The sequence below is a fragment of the Magnolia sinica genome, chromosome 10, assembly GCF_029962835.1.
Source record: "Magnolia sinica isolate HGM2019 chromosome 10, MsV1, whole genome shotgun sequence".
In the NCBI taxonomy this organism is placed as follows: domain Eukaryota; kingdom Viridiplantae; phylum Streptophyta; class Magnoliopsida; order Magnoliales; family Magnoliaceae; genus Magnolia; species Magnolia sinica.
In genome coordinates, this window is record NC_080582.1 from 3,083,007 (window position 1) to 3,101,044 (window position 18,038).

The 18,038-nt window shown below is 40.3% G+C and overlaps 1 protein-coding gene across 1 annotated transcript; it reads right to left on the reverse strand.

The window, feature by feature from the left end:
• Positions 1-7,678: 7,678 nt before the first annotated feature.
• Positions 7,679-16,582, reverse strand: LOC131257773 (caffeic acid 3-O-methyltransferase-like). Its single transcript, XM_058258659.1, has 4 exons — positions 16,095-16,582; positions 13,093-13,403; positions 11,513-11,577; positions 7,679-8,114 (listed from the first exon to the last, which is right to left on the reverse strand). The coding sequence occupies exons 1-4, from the start codon at positions 16,508-16,510 to the stop codon at positions 7,815-7,817; spliced, it is 1,092 nt and encodes a 363-aa protein (XP_058114642.1). The 5' UTR covers positions 16,511-16,582; the 3' UTR covers positions 7,679-7,814.
• Between the last annotated feature and the right edge of the window lie 1,456 nt (positions 16,583-18,038).

The window sequence follows — 18,038 nt, forward strand, 5'->3', positions numbered from 1 at the left end:
TTTCATGTTTGCCCCGCTCAATTTCTAGTTTGACCACGAAGTGATTCAAATTGACCATGAACTGAATGAAATGGATTTTCAACCAATGACCCGATGGAATCTTGGAAAATAACTAGGTTGACTGGCTAAATTAGCTTCTCTTACCCCAAAATCATGTGGTAAGTTAAGTAAATCATTCTAGTTTAAGAGATATGCTTGTTAAATAAATAGGTAAAGAAATGAATTAAAAGATAGAAAAATATTTTTATATACTTATATATACATATTTACATAATTATGTACTATAGAAAAATATAAGGGGGAAAATGTTCTCCATGTAAAAAATAAAAATAAAAAAAATAAAAAAAAAAGAAGAAAAAAGTGCATAGCACTACAGCTTTGGCTACGGTTATAATCCGTAGCGATAGAGCCAGCTCTGACCCAGTCGACTGGGTTGACCTAGTCAACCACAACATGCTGGCTTCTTTTTTTTTTCCTTCTTTTTCCCTATTGTAATCCCCACCGATTTTTGTGGGTCCCATTATGAGGTATGTGTTATCTCCAAACCGTCCATCTATTTGGTGAACTCGAATTAAGGCTTGAGGTGAAAAATAAGATAAAACTAGCAATCAAGTGGACCACACTGGAAAAAGGCAGTGGGGAATTGAACGTCTACCATTGCAACCCTTTTAGGGGTTACACAAGTTTTAGATCATTATGAAATTTGCTTTTCCTATTCATCTAGGTCTTTGTGACCCTATGAATGAACTTAGACGGGAGGATTTCTCACAAACATCACAGTGGGCTCCACCTGAGTTTCTAATGTTGACGCTCATTCAAAATTGTTTCTTGTAATGTGGTACAATTGAGATTTGGATATACCTAATTTTGGTCTCATACCATAAAATGATCTGGAAAAATATACGGACGGCATGGATGAAAAGTATACAACATGGTGGGGTCCCAGACCACCGACCGTCCGCATTAGCTGGTGGCAGGGGGAGTACCGTATCCGTTTCCGTCAAAAGGAGGGGTATTTTCGTCCTGAAATGCCGGCTCCGTACGAGGAGGTTCAAGTGCGTATTCTAAGTATGAATTGCTTCGTAAAAACCGCTGGATAAAAGGTGAGGTCCACAGTCGTAAATTTCTCTTGAAATAAAGCATATGCATCATGATGGACCCACAGACCCAGCAGTTTTGAGATCACCACCCATTCCGCTTCCTTAGAATATCAAAGTTACCTGAATCATAGGCCCCACTTTATAAAATGTATACCCATGCTGGGCTCGGGTCCACGATTTACTTGATGGGGCCGGGCTTGGGAACCATCTTGCAATAAACCCTAATATCCACCTGATACTGCCCTTGCAATTTGAACCACTCACTATTTTACTTTTAACCATTTATTTGGCAATCATCATTTGGATGAATAGGATTGCTTCATCTGTGTGATTTGTAAGATGTGTTCTATCCATGATGTGCCCAACAGTTTGGATGGTCCTAAGTACCCATATTGTATGATAAAGACATGTTATTTAGTTATGGGGGCTGGAACTCACGTTCTCAGCTCATTTTAAGAATTTTTGCATGAAAAGGATCCCATCAGCCTGTTAACATACAATGTTTTTTAGTTTCCGCTCACTTATTCCACTTCAATGGGACATTCAACCCATGAATTGGGTGGTCCAAGCCATGAAGATAATTGGAGAAATTCACTAATCAAGTGGATCACACAAACACATTTGAGTCAGACCATTGGCTTTACATTGATTTCAATGCTGTAGCCTCTTATGAATGGCCCATCCTGGGTTTTTTTTTTCCATCATGCTGCCCACCACCTACACGGCTCAGATGCGAAATACATGCGGCAATGGTGATCATTTATCTTTTTGAATTTGTGTTCCCTAACAATCAAAGCTGTCAATGACTTAGATGGCCCATCGGGTGATCAGACTAATTCATCATTGAGCCGGGCTTGGGCTGGCATATAAGATCCGAGGGCAGGGATCAGGCCTAATATCCATGCCCATTTATATTCAGGTTGTGCTTGGGCTTTTCTAGAAGCCCATCAACCTGTGTGAGGGTTTTCACAGGCATGATCATATCACAGGTGCATGTTGGTACATGTCGTGTGCTCTGAACTTAATGTACAGTTTAGATCAGTTGATCAGTGTCCAAAGTGAACTAATGAAACTGGGAGCATCATAAGTTATAGTGATCGAGAGCATGGAGCATTTCTTTCAAAAAAAAAAAAAACATTTTGTTTCTTATATTTTTAATCACGGCCGGCCATTTAAAACCAAGAAATATTCAAATGACTTTAATATAGCACTTCTTTGTCTGGCGTGCTTGATGACAGACACATACTTTTATACTTTGAATCAAAATTCAGAAAGAATTAAATATATGCTTGTGTATCAAATTTCAAAGTCTTTGTACATGAACCCTAGACCAGAATATTCTTTGTAGGTCTAGTCTTCTATGGCAACTTACCACCATTTTAAAGATGGTGGTCTCATCTACCTCACTTGCATGGTTGTACATAATCTTGGCTATTCTAAAGGAAAATTTTATATGGTGGTACATGAAATGTATTATGGACTTAATAGACAGTTTAGATCAATCGATTTAATTGTCCAAATGAATTAATGAAAATAGGAGCACCATGAGTTATGGAGCTCTAAGAGCATTGGAACATTTTTCATTTTTTAAAAAATCAAATTATTTTTCATATTTCTTTTTCAACACCCATTAAGAAGGCCCTTTGAGTGGGACATGCTGACTTCAAAATCATGATGCATATACAAAAGGTGAAATAAGCATTGTATAATATTGTTGTCTAGTTTGGCTGAGTCAAAAGACCTCAAGTTATTATATAATGAGTTTTATCAATAGAAGCATCACATGTACATGCCACCACAGGGCAGCATGACATATAGATACAAGATCTAAACCATCCATCATAAAGGTTACTTTAGGGTCATACCCTGGCATAAGAATCAGGTCAGCCCCCTTGTTTCGATGCCCACAATCTACAAAACAAATATATAGATTGAGAAACTTGCTCAAAGTTTTCAAGGAATCCTACCATTTTGTAACAAAGTGGTTCATCGAATAAGTGGACACATCCTAATTTGTTTTCTGTGAGAACATTCATATTGCCAGACCTGCCTGATGAACGGCTTGGATATTGCTAATGCAGGCTAAGTATAGAATATACAATCCAATCAGAGGCAATCACAGATACTAATGCAATTAGAGATCCTGATACAATCCAACCACTGGTCTGTGTGGGTTCCTTAACACATTTTATTTTATTTTATTTTTTACAGAAGTAGTTGGTTTCACCAAAATTTTTTCTAGGGTTGGCCTGATGGCAGGAAATCTCATTGGAAGAATTGGGCGGAAATCTTGTCCCTTATAACAGAAGGTGGTTTGGGGATCGGGAGTTTAGCGGAGGTTATGGTTGCGCTCTAGCTCAAAATGGCCTAGGCTATTAAATACAAGGAGTCTAATAGTCTTTGGGCCGAGCACATGCGTGCTAAATACTCTCACGATCTGCTCTCTCCAGATCAAGTTCAGCCTATGGTTACAGCTTCGCCGTTGTGGAAAGGGATTCGGGAACTTTTTCCTTTATTGGAATCCAAGATGCAATGGCATTTCGGGAGGGGCGAGCGCAGCTTTTGGAGGGATAATTGGTCAGGAATTAGCCCCCTCATTCACAGAGTGGAGCATACAATTCCTACAGGGATGATGGAGCTCAGAATCATGGACTGTTTGGGTTAGGCGGGGCCTCTTCCTCCCTCGCCAATCTTCTCTTTCTTGCCAGAGGAGCCGATTGACGCTATCTTCCACGGAGGTTTCTGCACCTCAGATGGCCCAGACGCCCCCTTCTAGCCCCTCGATCCCGCTGGCGTCTTCTCAGTTAAGTCAGCTTGGAAACACAGCCGATCGCCCAGGCCGCAGGTAGACTGGCATGACAAATTTTGGCTTCCGTAACTGTCGCCGAAGATATCCATGTTGCTCTGGAAATCGATTAAGGGTGCCATCCCGGTGGAATTAACAGTCCAAGCCAAAGGTATCCACCTATCTTCGTGATGTGTCTGCTGGAATGGGTTGGCGAACCAAGGGTCAGCGATTGAGACAGTCAATCATGTTTTCCTTCTCAACGCCCGGGCGAAAGCTGTGTGGTCCCATTTCGCTTCCATCTTCGGCTTTTCTATTGCAAGGGTGCCTTCCGTGCAAGCTAGGCTCGATCAATGGTGGCAAGGTCATCTTCCTAGGGGCTGGGCGAGAACGTTGTTTAAATTGGTCATAGGATTCATCATTTGGGGACTGTGGAGGGGTAGGAACCAGGCCAAGTTCGAAGGCAACCACCCCACATTTCAGGTACAAGTGTCTCGGGTGTTAGGTTGGCTCCACGCGATCTCCAATAAATGGTTACTAGAGAGCTCCTATCTCCTTTCCGACAACCAGCTCTTGTCTTGTTTGGGTTTACGTCATCAAGTGTCCCACCCGCCCGAGCCCAAAGTCATTCTTGTTAAATGGATGAAGCCCCTTAACAGTTGGGTAAAAATGAACGTAGATGGCTCCACTAGGGGAAACCCATGTCTCGCAGGAGGGGGCGGGATTTGCAGAGGGCAGGATGACTTCTTCATTTTTGGTGTTGCAGAGGGGTATGGCAGGGCCTCTAACACCCGAACCAAAATCAGGGCCATTCATGATGGGTTGTTCCTATGTCTTAAGAAGGGCTTCAAAAGGATCATTATCGAGTCTGACTCTCTGATGGTGATCAATTTCTTTACTGGAATGACCAGCCCGAGGCGAAAATGGAGGTATTGGCTGAGCAGGATCAATGCTCTCCAGAAGGACGGGAAAGTCGAATTCTGCCATATTCTTAGGGAGGGGAATGGGCCGACAGATAGGTTGGCTAGATTGGGCAACAGCTCCCAGTCCTCCACCCATTTTCTCTCTGTTGCCGAGGTCCCTCGGGAGGTTAGGGGCCTCATCTTCCTGGACAGGGTGGGCCTGGGTGCCCTTAGAAGTTAGCTCTATCGGGTCCTCGTTGCTTGGTTTTTTGCATTGTGAAGTGGATAGTCATATGATAGGTTCTGGCAGGCTGTTTTGGAACTACCGAACCTGAATTGTATATAATATTTCGTAACCTCTTTTCATGGAATGAAAAATCTTATTTTCAAAAATAAAATAAAATAAAAAGAAGAAGCCCCCTCCGGGTTCAGATTATGGAAGGGTCAGGGTTATCGGCTCCTCTCCACCGGAGGGACCAGGTAGAGATATTCAGATGGGTGAAGCCGGTTAAGGATTGGGTAAAGTTAAATGTAGATGGATCGGCTAGAGGCAACCCGGGTATGTCAGGAGGAGGTGGAATCTGCAGAGGAGATAAAGGGAACTTTTTATTCGCTTTCTCGACAGGGTATGGGGTGGGTTCCAACAACAGAGCTGAGCTCCATGTGGTATATGATGGCCTCATCCTGTGTTTGGACAATGGGCTGGATAAGATTGAGGTTGAATTCGATTTGAAGGTTGTGGTTGATCTCCTATTTGGGAAGTCGCCCACTCCTTGGCAGTGGAGATCGTGGGTTTTAAGGATTGTTAAGTTGAAGCAGAGAGGGTCGTTTTCATTCAGGCTTATTCAGAGGGAAGGCAACGGGCTGGCAGATGGGATGGCCTGCAAGGGAAGAGAGAGCTAGTCCTTCTGCTTTTTCAACCAAGTGAACAGCCTTCCCATGCAGGTTCGAGGGCTGATTTTCTTAGATAAAGTAGGGTTGGGTTCTATTAGGATACATCCAATGGGTCCCTAGGGAGGTTTTTTTTTTTTTTTTTTTTGGGTAAATTGGAGGTCGCTTTTGGTTGTCCCTTAAGATAGGCACGCGCCCTCCACGCCCCCCCCCCCCTAGGTTTTTGCTAGTGGGGGTAGCTCCATTCTAGCTGGTTGTATAGCAATTTTTCTCGAAATGAAGAAATAGTTGTGTAAAAAAAATGCGAAATACTTAGACATCTGTTGTTCACTTAGTAAGGCTAACAGAAACCTTTTTCCTGCAACAATTTGAACCCCTAGCTGCAAGTTTTAAAACTATGGTGTCGTAGTTTTAAAATTATGTGGTGTCGTAGTTTAATCATGTCTGTAAATACACCTCAATAAAACTTAACCTACAAAGCTGTGTTGAGGATAAGGGCTCCACTCAAAAAATAAGACCAACACTTCATATTCATCAGTCCACATGTGCAACCCATTTTTGGCACATGTACATCAAATTGCTACATTTCGGAAGAATTGTTTATTCCTGTTAGAGTTGGGCAACGGTCCGGGTCGGACTGGATCTTGCCTAATCCGATCAGATTCGACGTCCCAGTAGCTTAATCCGTACTCGATCAGATCCGAGGGCCGAGTCCGGGTCGCCTGACTCGAACAGATCCGATACGTGGCTAACTTGACCCGAACTGAGTCAGACTCGGTCATCCTGCCCATTTCGGACCAGGTTGGGTAAGATTCGGACAGTTGGAATTTAATCCAACTATTTCATTTGGTGTGGTTTACTTCAGCTTTTAATATAACACACTTTTTTTCTCAACGTCTAAAATAATATGTCAAAATTAATGAACGGTTTGGATAAAACATATACATCAAGGTGGGCCCCATATGTATCTGAAAGAGCATATATACAAGTACACTAGCGGTGTTAATGTGTTATGTTGTTGACGTGCACTGCACGAAAGTGCAGTGCCGTCCTTTCAGTTTTCATGCACAGGGACTCTCTTTGTTTAACGTTAACAAACTATAGGGGTGTGATCATGGGATATGTGTTATATCCAAACCGTCCATCCATTTGGTGACCTCGTCTTAAGTCTTGAGACGAAAAATAAGATAGATCTAACTATTATGTGGATCACACGAATCGTTTAATAGTGAAAATTATTCTCTGCTACTATTTGTGGTGTGGTCCAGATGATCTTTGGATATTATTTATTTTTTGGATAGTGCTCTATAATGATCTTTAAAAATACATGAACGGTGTAGATATAGTAAATACATCACGGTGGGGCCCATGTAACGTTGATATTCTTTGAACCCTTCGTACAACTCGGAGCTCGAGGAGCGTTAGTGCTCGACTTCGCACGACACGTACCCGCGCCAGCTGCAGGTTGTCAGACAGCCATCATGGTGGGTGGGAAACGGATGGGCTACACCGCTGACATCGTCGGAGCTATGGGCCCCACCATCACACATGTGTTTCATCCATGCCGTCCATTTATTTGTAGAGATCATTTTACAATATGAGTCCAAAAATGTGGTATAACCATATCTTAATTCACAACTGGGTCAACAATTTGGATGGTCTAGATTGACGTAAAGATATGAAAAAATAACATTTAGGTTAGGTTTTGGGTTAAAAAAAGGGTATTTATAGGTATACCCCTCCGGGTCGGGTCTGTTCGGGTCGGTTCGGACTCATTCGGTCCAGGTATTAGGACCGGATCTGTCCGGGTACAGTGCTATCCGAACCTAATCTGAAATTAAATCGGATCTGACCGATCAGAATCGATCAGGCCCGATCAGACCGTCGGTTCTGTTCGGAACGGTACCGAGTCGGGTCTGGTCGGGTCAGATCCACCGGATCGGACCCAAATTGCCCACCTCTAATTCCTGTGTCATGATGCAAAAAAGAACCGCGTCACGTACATAAATAGTGCATCCACTCTTGAAGTTTTATTCTTTCAATTAAAAAAGCATACACCAGAGACGACCAGAAACTGCGCAAACATAGGACACTGAAGGAAAAAAAGAAAAGATATGTAGGCCACCAAGTTAAAAATCACACAGTTTTGTAGCATTCCATGGCCCCATGGTTACATGCAAAACTCGCAAGGCTAAAACCAGCAAAACCAGCTATCTTCGCCAATTCTTCGAACTCCTTCACAGTCCTGATCTTCCCTTTGCTCCAGGCTGTCTCGATCACATCAAGCTGGAAGCTGCCCTGAACACCCACATCATTCTTTATTTCTTCTGGAAGAACATTTTCCACAATGATCACCTTTCCAGAGTCAGGCAGTGCTTTGTAGCAGTTCTTTAGAATTTGGATGCACCGCTCATCCGTCCAATCCATGAATATCCACTTCATAGTTATACAAACATACAAACTCTTTAGTAAATTTGTTACAAACACATCCACTTCATAGTTATACAAACTCTTCAGTAAATTTGTTTGCAAACAGAATTCATTTCTATGAGATCGTGAAAGAAAATACTTATACATGCAAGAAAATGACAGCTTCCCCTAATTGGGAATTCACTTATTTTGTTGGAAAATATTTTCCATGAATTATTATTCATGAAAAGTTGTACAAAGTTTTCCTTGCTCTCTCTCTCTCTCTCTCTCTCTCTCTCCAAATTCTTTTTTGGAAAATAACCTTTTTTAAAAAAATTGTCACTTTTTTCCAAGTTCCAGTGACATTTTAGTAGGACCCCTTGCTAATCATAAGCATGCCTGAAAGAAAAATGTTTGTCATATTATTTAAACTTGTTTAATATATCATTGTATGAATTTACCACAATGTATTCCAAAAACGATACAATGTACTTTATACACACACACACACACACACACACACACACACACACACACTTACGTTGATACAGTGTTGAGTTCAATGAAAATTTCTGTGGATGATAAGATAAATTGTTAAGGGCCCGTTCCGATAAAAGCAGAAGCTACTTTTTCTAGTTACAGCAGCAGACAAGTAACTTATTTGGGATAAGAAAGTTTGGTTTAAGATCAATTATAAGGAACTTCAAGTTTTTTTTTTTTAAAAAAGGTTACTTAATCACTTCAGCTTAACATGTAGAAACCAAGATAAGCAACTTGAGGCATACGTAGGTTTTCTTAAGTAACTAACGATTATAGATCCCAGTTAGCAAATGCCATGCCACAAAAAATGATACCGAAAATATAAAAAGGCGGTCCAAAATTCGGTCAACGAAATAGAAACTCTAAAAAGAAGGTAATGATAATTCATGTTTAATATAACTTTAATTAAAAATTGACCCAGTGCAAAAAGTGGGTACGTGTATGCATATATGTATATGTATATTGGAAATGAATAAAATCAAAACACAAAACTTCAATTAAAATAGATTTCTATGTACATAAGTAACAACATACATTTGTAATGAACCATGGTAATAAAATCAAAAAAAAATTTGTTAGCTTGTTAGTACACCCACTGTCAGTTCACACTTCACTGTTAGCCACCCCCACTAGGGAATCGATACCAAGACCACAGTGTTGAAACGAGGTTTCTTTCACTCAGTCTGCCACTTGAGCTATGGATCTGGGTGTTGGTAATAAAATCATTTGTTCCTCTCTTTGATCCTTTATTTCCAATTAATCCATCTATAAATTTGCAGCCCTCCACTAATTTCTTTTCACCTTCTACTCAATTCTATCAATCAGGCAAGGAGATCTGATCTAATCTTTCAATCACTTTCAAATGCTTTTAGTTTTCTATCAAAATAAGTTTATTTGTAAGAAAAAGCTTAATTCAATTTGAATAAAGGTTTTTTTTTTTTTTTCCTTCTTTTTTATTATCTTACTTGTGTTCTGAGTATACATGGTGTTTTAAACGTTATTTTGATAGTAAATATGGTTTGAATACTTGGAAACCGCAACAACATTCAATCCATGGGTCTATATTGTTACATTCTCAGCCAGCATTTCACCTTTTACCCTGTAGGGTTTGAGATGTGTTAGGACAACCCACTCTAGATGACAGTGTTAATCGACCGCGTTCAGGCTTCGTTTTTCAAGCTCCGCTCACTACTTCACAGCTAGCTTTAAAAGAAGGCAGCCTTAGCCCAGCTTCAAAACTACTGAGTGCGCTAGCGCGCAATGTCTTTGAAGCAAGCAGCAAGCAACAGCTTTGAAGCCGTTGCTTGCTGGCTTCAAATTAAAGCTTATTACTAAGGTAAAACGTGCTAGCGCACGCATACATTTTGAAGCTGAAAAGTATGAGCACCAACGCGCGCAACAGCCGTTGCTTGCTGGCTTCAAAGCCTATTAGTAGAACGCGCTAGTGTGCTGTAGTTTTTCAGCTGCTTGCTGCTCGCTTTCTAAGCCACTAAGCTGGCTCATTCATATGATGTACCCAAGTTTATGGATTAGGACTGTCCTAGCGACTGCAGACATGCAGGCATGGACTTGCACATGGGCTGGAGAAGAAAACCAGATGTACATGAAGCTGTGTCTTGAGCGTCGTCTATTCTGTAGTTCGAAAACCTCACAAAACTCAACTCAAATACGATTGTGTTGCACCTGACTCGACTAAATAATATTTAAACAAATAATACATATTTAAAGTATTATTTAGATATAATAAAAGTAAAATAGCAAATTTAATTGGACTAATCTGTTGTTACTTTGTTGGTTAAGCACGTGTTTCTTTGGAGAATCGTGCCCTCCATTTTTATTATAAGAAACTAAATTGGCCCAGAGTGACTTGGCTGAAGATATTCAGCTGGAAACCTCACCAAATCAGCTTCACTCGCCTGAGTTTTGAGCCAAGTCAGCGAGTTTCAAAACTATGGTATATGGTACACTAGTCTTGGAACTGGGAATCTTAGTGGGCCATCATCTCTATGCCCTAACGGTACCCGTACCCGTACCCCTAGATGGTTCTCCATCATCGCCTCCACATACCCCTCTCCTGCCAAGCAGAGATCATAGAAGCCAAAAGGCCCTCCGAGACCTGGGCCTCCACTCCAACCACAGTAGCATATTGCCCTTTTCAATTATCAAATGGGGAAGGCTAGCAGTAGGCTGGGTGAAACTGAACGTGGATGAGTCCTCTCAGGGAAACCTGGGCCTTTTGGCTAGTGGGGGGAGTCTGTCGCAATGATAAAGGCAACCTCATCTTTGCATTCTCCAAAGGTTTTGTTATTAGAACTAACTTTCAGGTGGAAGTAAAGGCATTAGTGGACGGAATGAATCTCTGCCTGGATATATAAAGGATACCACATAATTCAAGTGGAAAACGACTTGGAAGCAGTAGTGGACTTATTTTCTAATGCAAGTCCAACTCCATGGAGCATCTACTACTGGAAAAGGAAATTAGAAATTATGCAGGGAATGACTATTATCACAATTCAGCATATTCCGAAGGAAGCTAATAGAGTGGCAGATGGGCTAGCTCGGCTGGGCAGCGAAAGCCAACTGGACAAGGAGTTTGACCAGATTGCTGTCCTCCCGCTCTTGATCAGAGGGGATCTCTTCCTTGACCGAGCAGGCCTAGGAATAGTTAGGGAATAGCATTGTTCTGCACAGTTAAATTATAGGTTATGATAGGCTGTCTCCTCCTCTTCTGTCTCGGAGGGCTAGCCCAAATTGTATATCATCTGTACAGTTTCATCAGTGTTTATTGTATCATTACATGTTTTCAGTAAAAAATAATAATAAAAATAAATAAATAAATTAATTAAAAAATTTAAAAAAAAAATAAATAAAACAACTCAGCTTACCTTAACTAAAATGGCTTCTGCGCTTGGAACGCTGGCAAACATATCTCCTCCAACATGCTCCACACCTGTAATGAAAAGTCAATCTTGTCTTCTCACTTCCATCCCAACAAAAAAGCGATTATAAGGGCCCGTTTGGTATATATTAATTAAGGAGATCCTGTTGATTTTGAATGGTTGCATCTCCAGCTCTTCCCATTTGGAAATACTCAGACCCCGTTTGGTACATGCCTAAAAATGTTCACTCTCATTTTAGCCAACAGCACTGTATTAGAGATCTTGATTCTCAAACATAATGAGTTCACATTATCAGTCATTACATATCAAAGATCGAGATCTATAATATGTAATTACTATTAACTAAAATGAGATGCATCTACAAAACAAGTCCTTGTACTTTCTATTTTTAATAATTTTTTTGGTAGTTTTTAACCTCTTGTTCTGCATTATTCCCATCCAACTCATGAAACCGATCAGAGTTTTGTGTTAGGTGATTGTTATGGTAGTGCCAACCTTTTGAACTGGTTGGATGTCATACACACATGGCAAGTTGAAAAAAACAACTGTTGAAGACATAAGAGTGCAATCAGTCGTATTTGAAGACTTGAATGAGTCTGGTGAGACTCGTCCAAGTCGATTCAGACCCAGTCACATCCGATCCAGTTCAATACCACAAGTCCCTGAGTCACCTTTTACACTGGCAAGTTAGGTAGATTCATCTCTGATGTAGGGCAGGTCGCAGACACTTTCATGTCCAAGATGGGCAGAGAAGGCCTGATCGTAGGTGGAAGTGATCCGGACTGTTAGAACCTTAAAATAGGCATATCTTACAAACCAGAATGAGTTATTCAACGTACCATATATGATTTTGGGTAGGAGCAGCTACTTTACCCAACTAACCTGTTATGTTGGGTTTCCCATTCCGAATTTGCAAGATTCCATCAGATCGACGGTTGAAAATCCTTTTTATTTTCATTTTTACTATTTATAGTAAGTTTTAATTGGAACGAACTTTTGATCCATTGAGTTTTAGGAGTTGTGTCCAACATGAGAAGTGCTTAATAAAATTAGGAGAACAAATTGGTTAGGCCAAATAGGACACTTACTATTTTCATCCGAAAACCATGAGGTCTAGTGGAAATCATGACCGTCTATAAGTTTAATATTTATAGTAATTCACGGTTTTAGGGAGTTTGATTTGAAACTTCTTCCTAGGGTTTATATCACTATTTAAGGGTTTGTAAATAATTTATTATCAATCAATTTATTTTGGATTTTATTAGAATTTATTTATTCTATTTTCTCTCTCCTCAAAGATTTGAGGAATTTCTGTGAGGAGTCCAGAGAAGCTCCGTGGATTCGGAGTAATTATTTCCTAAGGAAGACGGTACTCAACCTCATCACGTTCATCCCTGTGTCAATCCCTTACTTTTTTTTCTTTTTTTTTTTAAAGAAAATTTCAAATTTTCATTGACCTGGGCAAGTCAAGTCCAAATTTTCATTGATCTTGGGCAAGTCCAAACTGGACTCATGATTAATCTGAGATGCCTTGCTACATATAAAAATCATATTCTAAAATATACCTGGGTAGTTAGGTGCAGTGGCGACGACTTCTGGCAAATCGAAATTGATTCCCTTGATATGAGGGTACTTAGAGATAATCAGGTTAAGCGAGGCTCCCGTCCCACCTCCAACGTCGACCAACTCCTTGACTCCTTCAAACCCTTGGTAGGTCTCTAAGATTCTTGTTAAGACAATGGTGGAGTGGTCCCACATTGCCTTATTAAAGAGCTTGCCGAATTTCAGCTCCGTGGAGACGTACTCATATGAGGACTTCCCATGGGCTTTGATGAATGGTAGCTCCCCTTCAAGAACAGCATCTTTCAAGTGGTGCCTAGTCATTTGAAACACCACAAAAGACCGTGTGCTAACAATTAGTAAAACATTGAGGCCTGATAATGTGTAACTAGGATTACAAAACCTTTTGAGGTATGGACAAAAAACCTCTTTTAAAAAAAAAAAAAATTTATTTTTACATTACTGCCCATTATTTTAACACATGGACTTTCAGTCAGGTGAGCTAATGGACAATTACCACGTTTGAATGTTAAGGGGCAAACTGACTTCTTTGTCTCTTCTCAATGTCTTAACCCAAGCCACATTGAGACAATGATTTCGGCGAAAATAATGGAGCGGAAGCATGCTGTTTGCGTGGAACTTACTTAGATTATAATGGCAGGATGCGTTTTGTGGGGGCACAGTCATGAAGTGTCCATATAACATCCACTCGGTCCATCCTTTTGGACCGTCCATGGAAGGACAAACATTAGCCACATTTAATTTAATTTTTTTTTTTTTATAACAATCAGCCACATCTAAAACTTAAGTGTGCAACATGACAGAAAATAATGGGATGTAATGCATACCTTTGGAAATTTTGTCGTTCATTGTTACCTGTGTGATGGCTCACCTAAGCATTGGATCTTTTTTTCTTTTTTTTTTGGCTACCGACATTTCACCGGCTCACGAATCTGATGGATGGAGTGAATATCGCAAAGGCATTATGGTGGACCACACCATACGAAACTATGGGGATTGGATGGATAAGGTTGAAAACTTGTTGGGATCACAAAGGTTTTGGATCAAGCTGGTATTTGTGTCTTCCCTTCAGCCAGGTCCATGTGGCGTTTGACTATGTGAACTTATGAACAAGGTGGATGGCAAATAAACATCACAGGATGCCCTGATTTAAGTTTCTATGGTTAGTTCCATTATCCCCATGGTTTCCTATGGCATAGTCGCTTTGGATCTTCCTCATTTTTTAGCTCATGCTCTAAGTTGAGCTGGCAAAACGGCTGAACTTGGATAGAACACATAAATCATGGAGGGCCCATGGTTTCGTGCCATGGGTAAATGCAGCAACCGTTCTTCCACTTGCTTATGCATGCTAGCCACGCGGGGCCACTGTGATGTTTAAGAAAAATCACCAACTACGCTAATTTCTTCAAGTAATTTTAAGGCATAGGTGCAAGATGATGTAAATCTAAAACTCAAGTGAGCCACGTGGTTGGAAACAGCACCCACTTTCAAACAGTAACAAGTCCTCCCTAATATTTGTGACCCATCACTCACTTTCTCCCAATCATTTTAAGTCATGGACCAAAAAATGAGACAGATCTAAAGCTTTGGTAGGGCATAGAGAAAGAAAACAGTGAAAGTGTACAACAAATATCATTGGATCACTCGTGTCACCCCATCCTAATGTTCTTAAAAATCATCCCATCCACCAAAATTTCCTAAGGTGTGGACCAAAAAATGAGGCCGATCCAATACTCATTGGCCACCTTGGAAGTGAATGCTCACAGTCGAAGACACTGTTATAAAGTCATACCAAGATGGTGTAGCCTACCGTGATGCTCAAGACAAATCCAATCTGTCCACTAGTTTTTTCAGATGATTTTATGGAGTGGGCCTGAAAATCATGCAGATTCTAAACTCAGCTCTGTATCACAACAGAAGTTTTTGATCATGCTATTATTTCTTAGTTTTAAGTTCATACCAGTGTCAATGACTAATATGGTTTGGTAAACCTCATCAACGGTTTTGATGGCATGTAAACATGACGTTGGACCTCATAAGGTTTCAGTGGTAGGCATTAGCCGTCCCACTTTTTCCTACCGTGGGATCCACTTGAATTTCGGTTCTCCCTCAACTTTTGGGACGCGGATTGGCTAGTGACCCAGCCGCAAGCCAATGGCTACTAGTCGATGCTCTGTGGGCCCCACCATGATGTATGAGTTTCATCTATGCCGTTCATCCATTTTTCTATATCATTTTATGGAACGAATTCAAAAATGAGGAAGATCTAAATCTCAAGTGCACCACATCAAAGGAAACATTGTTGATTGAATGCCCACCGTTAAAAAATTCTTGGGGCCACAAAAGTTTTGCATCAAGCCGATATTTGTTTTTTCCCTTCATCCCGGTCTCTATGACCATTATTAAAATAAAAATAAAAATAATTAAATATTAAAAAAATTTAAAAAAAAAAAAAAGAAGAAAAAAAAATTCTATATTTCATATGGAAGTGAGCACAAAGGAATGACAAAAGGGTATCAACAAAAGGTCTTTATGACCTAATCAACAGGTTGGATGTCAAATAAAAATGATACCCCCCCGGAAGGTTTTTAATGGTGGATATTGAATCACTACTATTTTTTCGTGGTGTGGTTTACCCGAGATTTAGATCTGCCTCATTTTTGGATTAAGACCTAAAATTATCTTTTAAAAAAATGTATGGATGGTGTGGATAAAACATATACATCATGGTGGGGCACACAGAGCAGCCATCCGGCTTAGCCAAACCGCATCCCAAAAATTTTGTGGGACCCACTTGAACTTTGGATCTCACAATATTTTTGTCCTTGGACATAAAATGAGATGATTTGACTGTTGGACGAAGTAGATTTGTCATAACCATCACGAAGGTGGCCCACCTGATTGGTTGGTTGCATGAAAAGTAGTCACGAGAGGTCTATCTATCCGTTTGTTTTAAAGACACGCCAAGCATTTATCAGCTGCTTACCACATTTCGAGAATGACTCGATCTTGTGTTAAAAGAGTCATGGTCGCAAGGGACGCACCCCCTTGATTTTTAACGAGCAACTTGCATACAGATGCCAAACCATAGACCCTTTCCACGCACCCGTCAGCACGAGAGCGTGAAGTGCACGTGAGAACAGAGAAGCTGGCAAGGAGGCGCAGGACACGATCGAGGGTGGCAGCAGCGGCATGTTGGTTGGATGTGGGGAGGTGAGAGGCAATCTCGGAAGCCGAGAGGTGAGCCCCTGGCCCACATTTGGACATGATCTCAAACACATCGAGTAAGATGAGGGCTTTGATAGCCATTGGGAGGACAGAAGCATTGGACAGTTGCATGGCGAATTTCCAATCTTCTTCGAAGGTGTTGGGTGAGTTTGAATGATTGGAGATCGAATCCATATCTGATTGGATAACGGACGGGTGAGAACGTGAGGATAGGTGAGTGAAGATTTCGTTGGTTGGGATGGAGTTTGTCAGGCTATTTATGGTCTCGACCCACCCACCGCGCACGGCTTTTTTCTTCACGTTTTTATTTTATTTTATTTTTTTATAAATGAAATGGGGACCGCTACCTCTAGGCTCCAATTTTTGCGCGTGGTACTTCTATTGCTTTGTACCTTCTTTGACATAGAATTTACTGCAAATTTGCTGGGAACAGCCAAAACATAGATAGATAAATTAAGCAAAGTATTCTAATCACATAATTAAGTCCAATTATAAATACTCTAAATTTAACATAGAAAAATTTTTACAGAAAAAAACCACGTCATAAGGCGACACTAATATATCATGAAAGCAGAAAATTACAAGATATAGAGATTGCCTAATTTAAACAAGCTTCTGATCACCCTTATAAGCCTTTGGAAACATCTTGGAATGAATTAGAAAGTCTTGAGATACCCTTATATTTTCGATTACACCTATAATATATATATATAACTTCTATGAGAATTACAATTGAAATATGAAACAACCACTGCAATTATGTAATTATGTGTAAATTTGCACGCACATCCAAGGACACTTTAATGGCATCTACAGATCATAAGCCTTCGATGACATCGAGCATTAAAGCTTAAAGATAGTATTGTATGTGTGTCTCTGCTTCAAGAAAAAAAAATTATTTGTACCAAGTGAACTGCCAATGTGTGGTGGAAGCTCTCCATTAGATGAGGAACTGTTATTTATTCGAAAATTACCCTTGGACAGTGGAGTCAATGCACGTGGATGGCCGGGACGCCTCATGTATGTGTTTTATCCAAACCGTCCATCTATTTTTTTCTAAATCATTTCAAAGATTCAAGATTTAAGGGACCACATCACACGAAGCAGCAATAATAATGACAAATACTGTTGAAAGCTTTTTAGTGCCTATTTGATTTTCAAATTACAATGTATTTACATGGTAAAGTAGCCATTATCATTTGTATTTTCAGCACGGGGCCTAAAGCTGATGTTGACCAATCTAGTGTTTTGGAGCAAAATGAAAGGGGCTTAACATTTTAGGTCCAAAAATTGTGAGGTCTATCATGTTGAGTGGGTCATATCCATGCTGTTCATCCATTCCACCGGCTCATTTTAGAGCATGAGCCACACACAAAAAAACAAAAAAAGAAAAACAAGAAAAAAGAAAAAAAAGAAACGCTCAAGTGAACCACACCACATTAGACAGTGGAAATTAAAAACCTAATGTTGATAACTACTTGGAGGCCACAAAAGTTTTGGATCAAGTTGATTTTTATGATTTCCATTCATGCTTCCGTGTAATCTAGGGGATTCGATTAGTCATCGAGTAAATCAGACAGGCTAGTCAAGATGCAGATCAGTATAACTGACGGTGATTTGCGTACCTATAATAATGTGCGCATTTTATCCATGCCCTTCATCCATTTTAGATTATTATTTTAGAATGTGAGCTCAAGAAGAA

Coding starts and splice junctions, on each gene's coding strand:
- LOC131257773 (XM_058258659.1), bottom strand. CDS start 16,510: ATGGATTCGATCTCCAATCATTCAAACTCACCCAACACCTTCGAAGAA. Junction 13,404..16,094: donor CGAGTCATTCTCGAAATGTG/GTAAGCAGCTGA, acceptor TCAAATGACTAG/GCACCACTTGAAAGATGCTG. Junction 8,115..11,512: donor CAGAAGCCATTTTAGTTAAG/GTAAGCTGAGTT, acceptor ATAACTATGAAG/TGGATATTCATGGATTGGAC.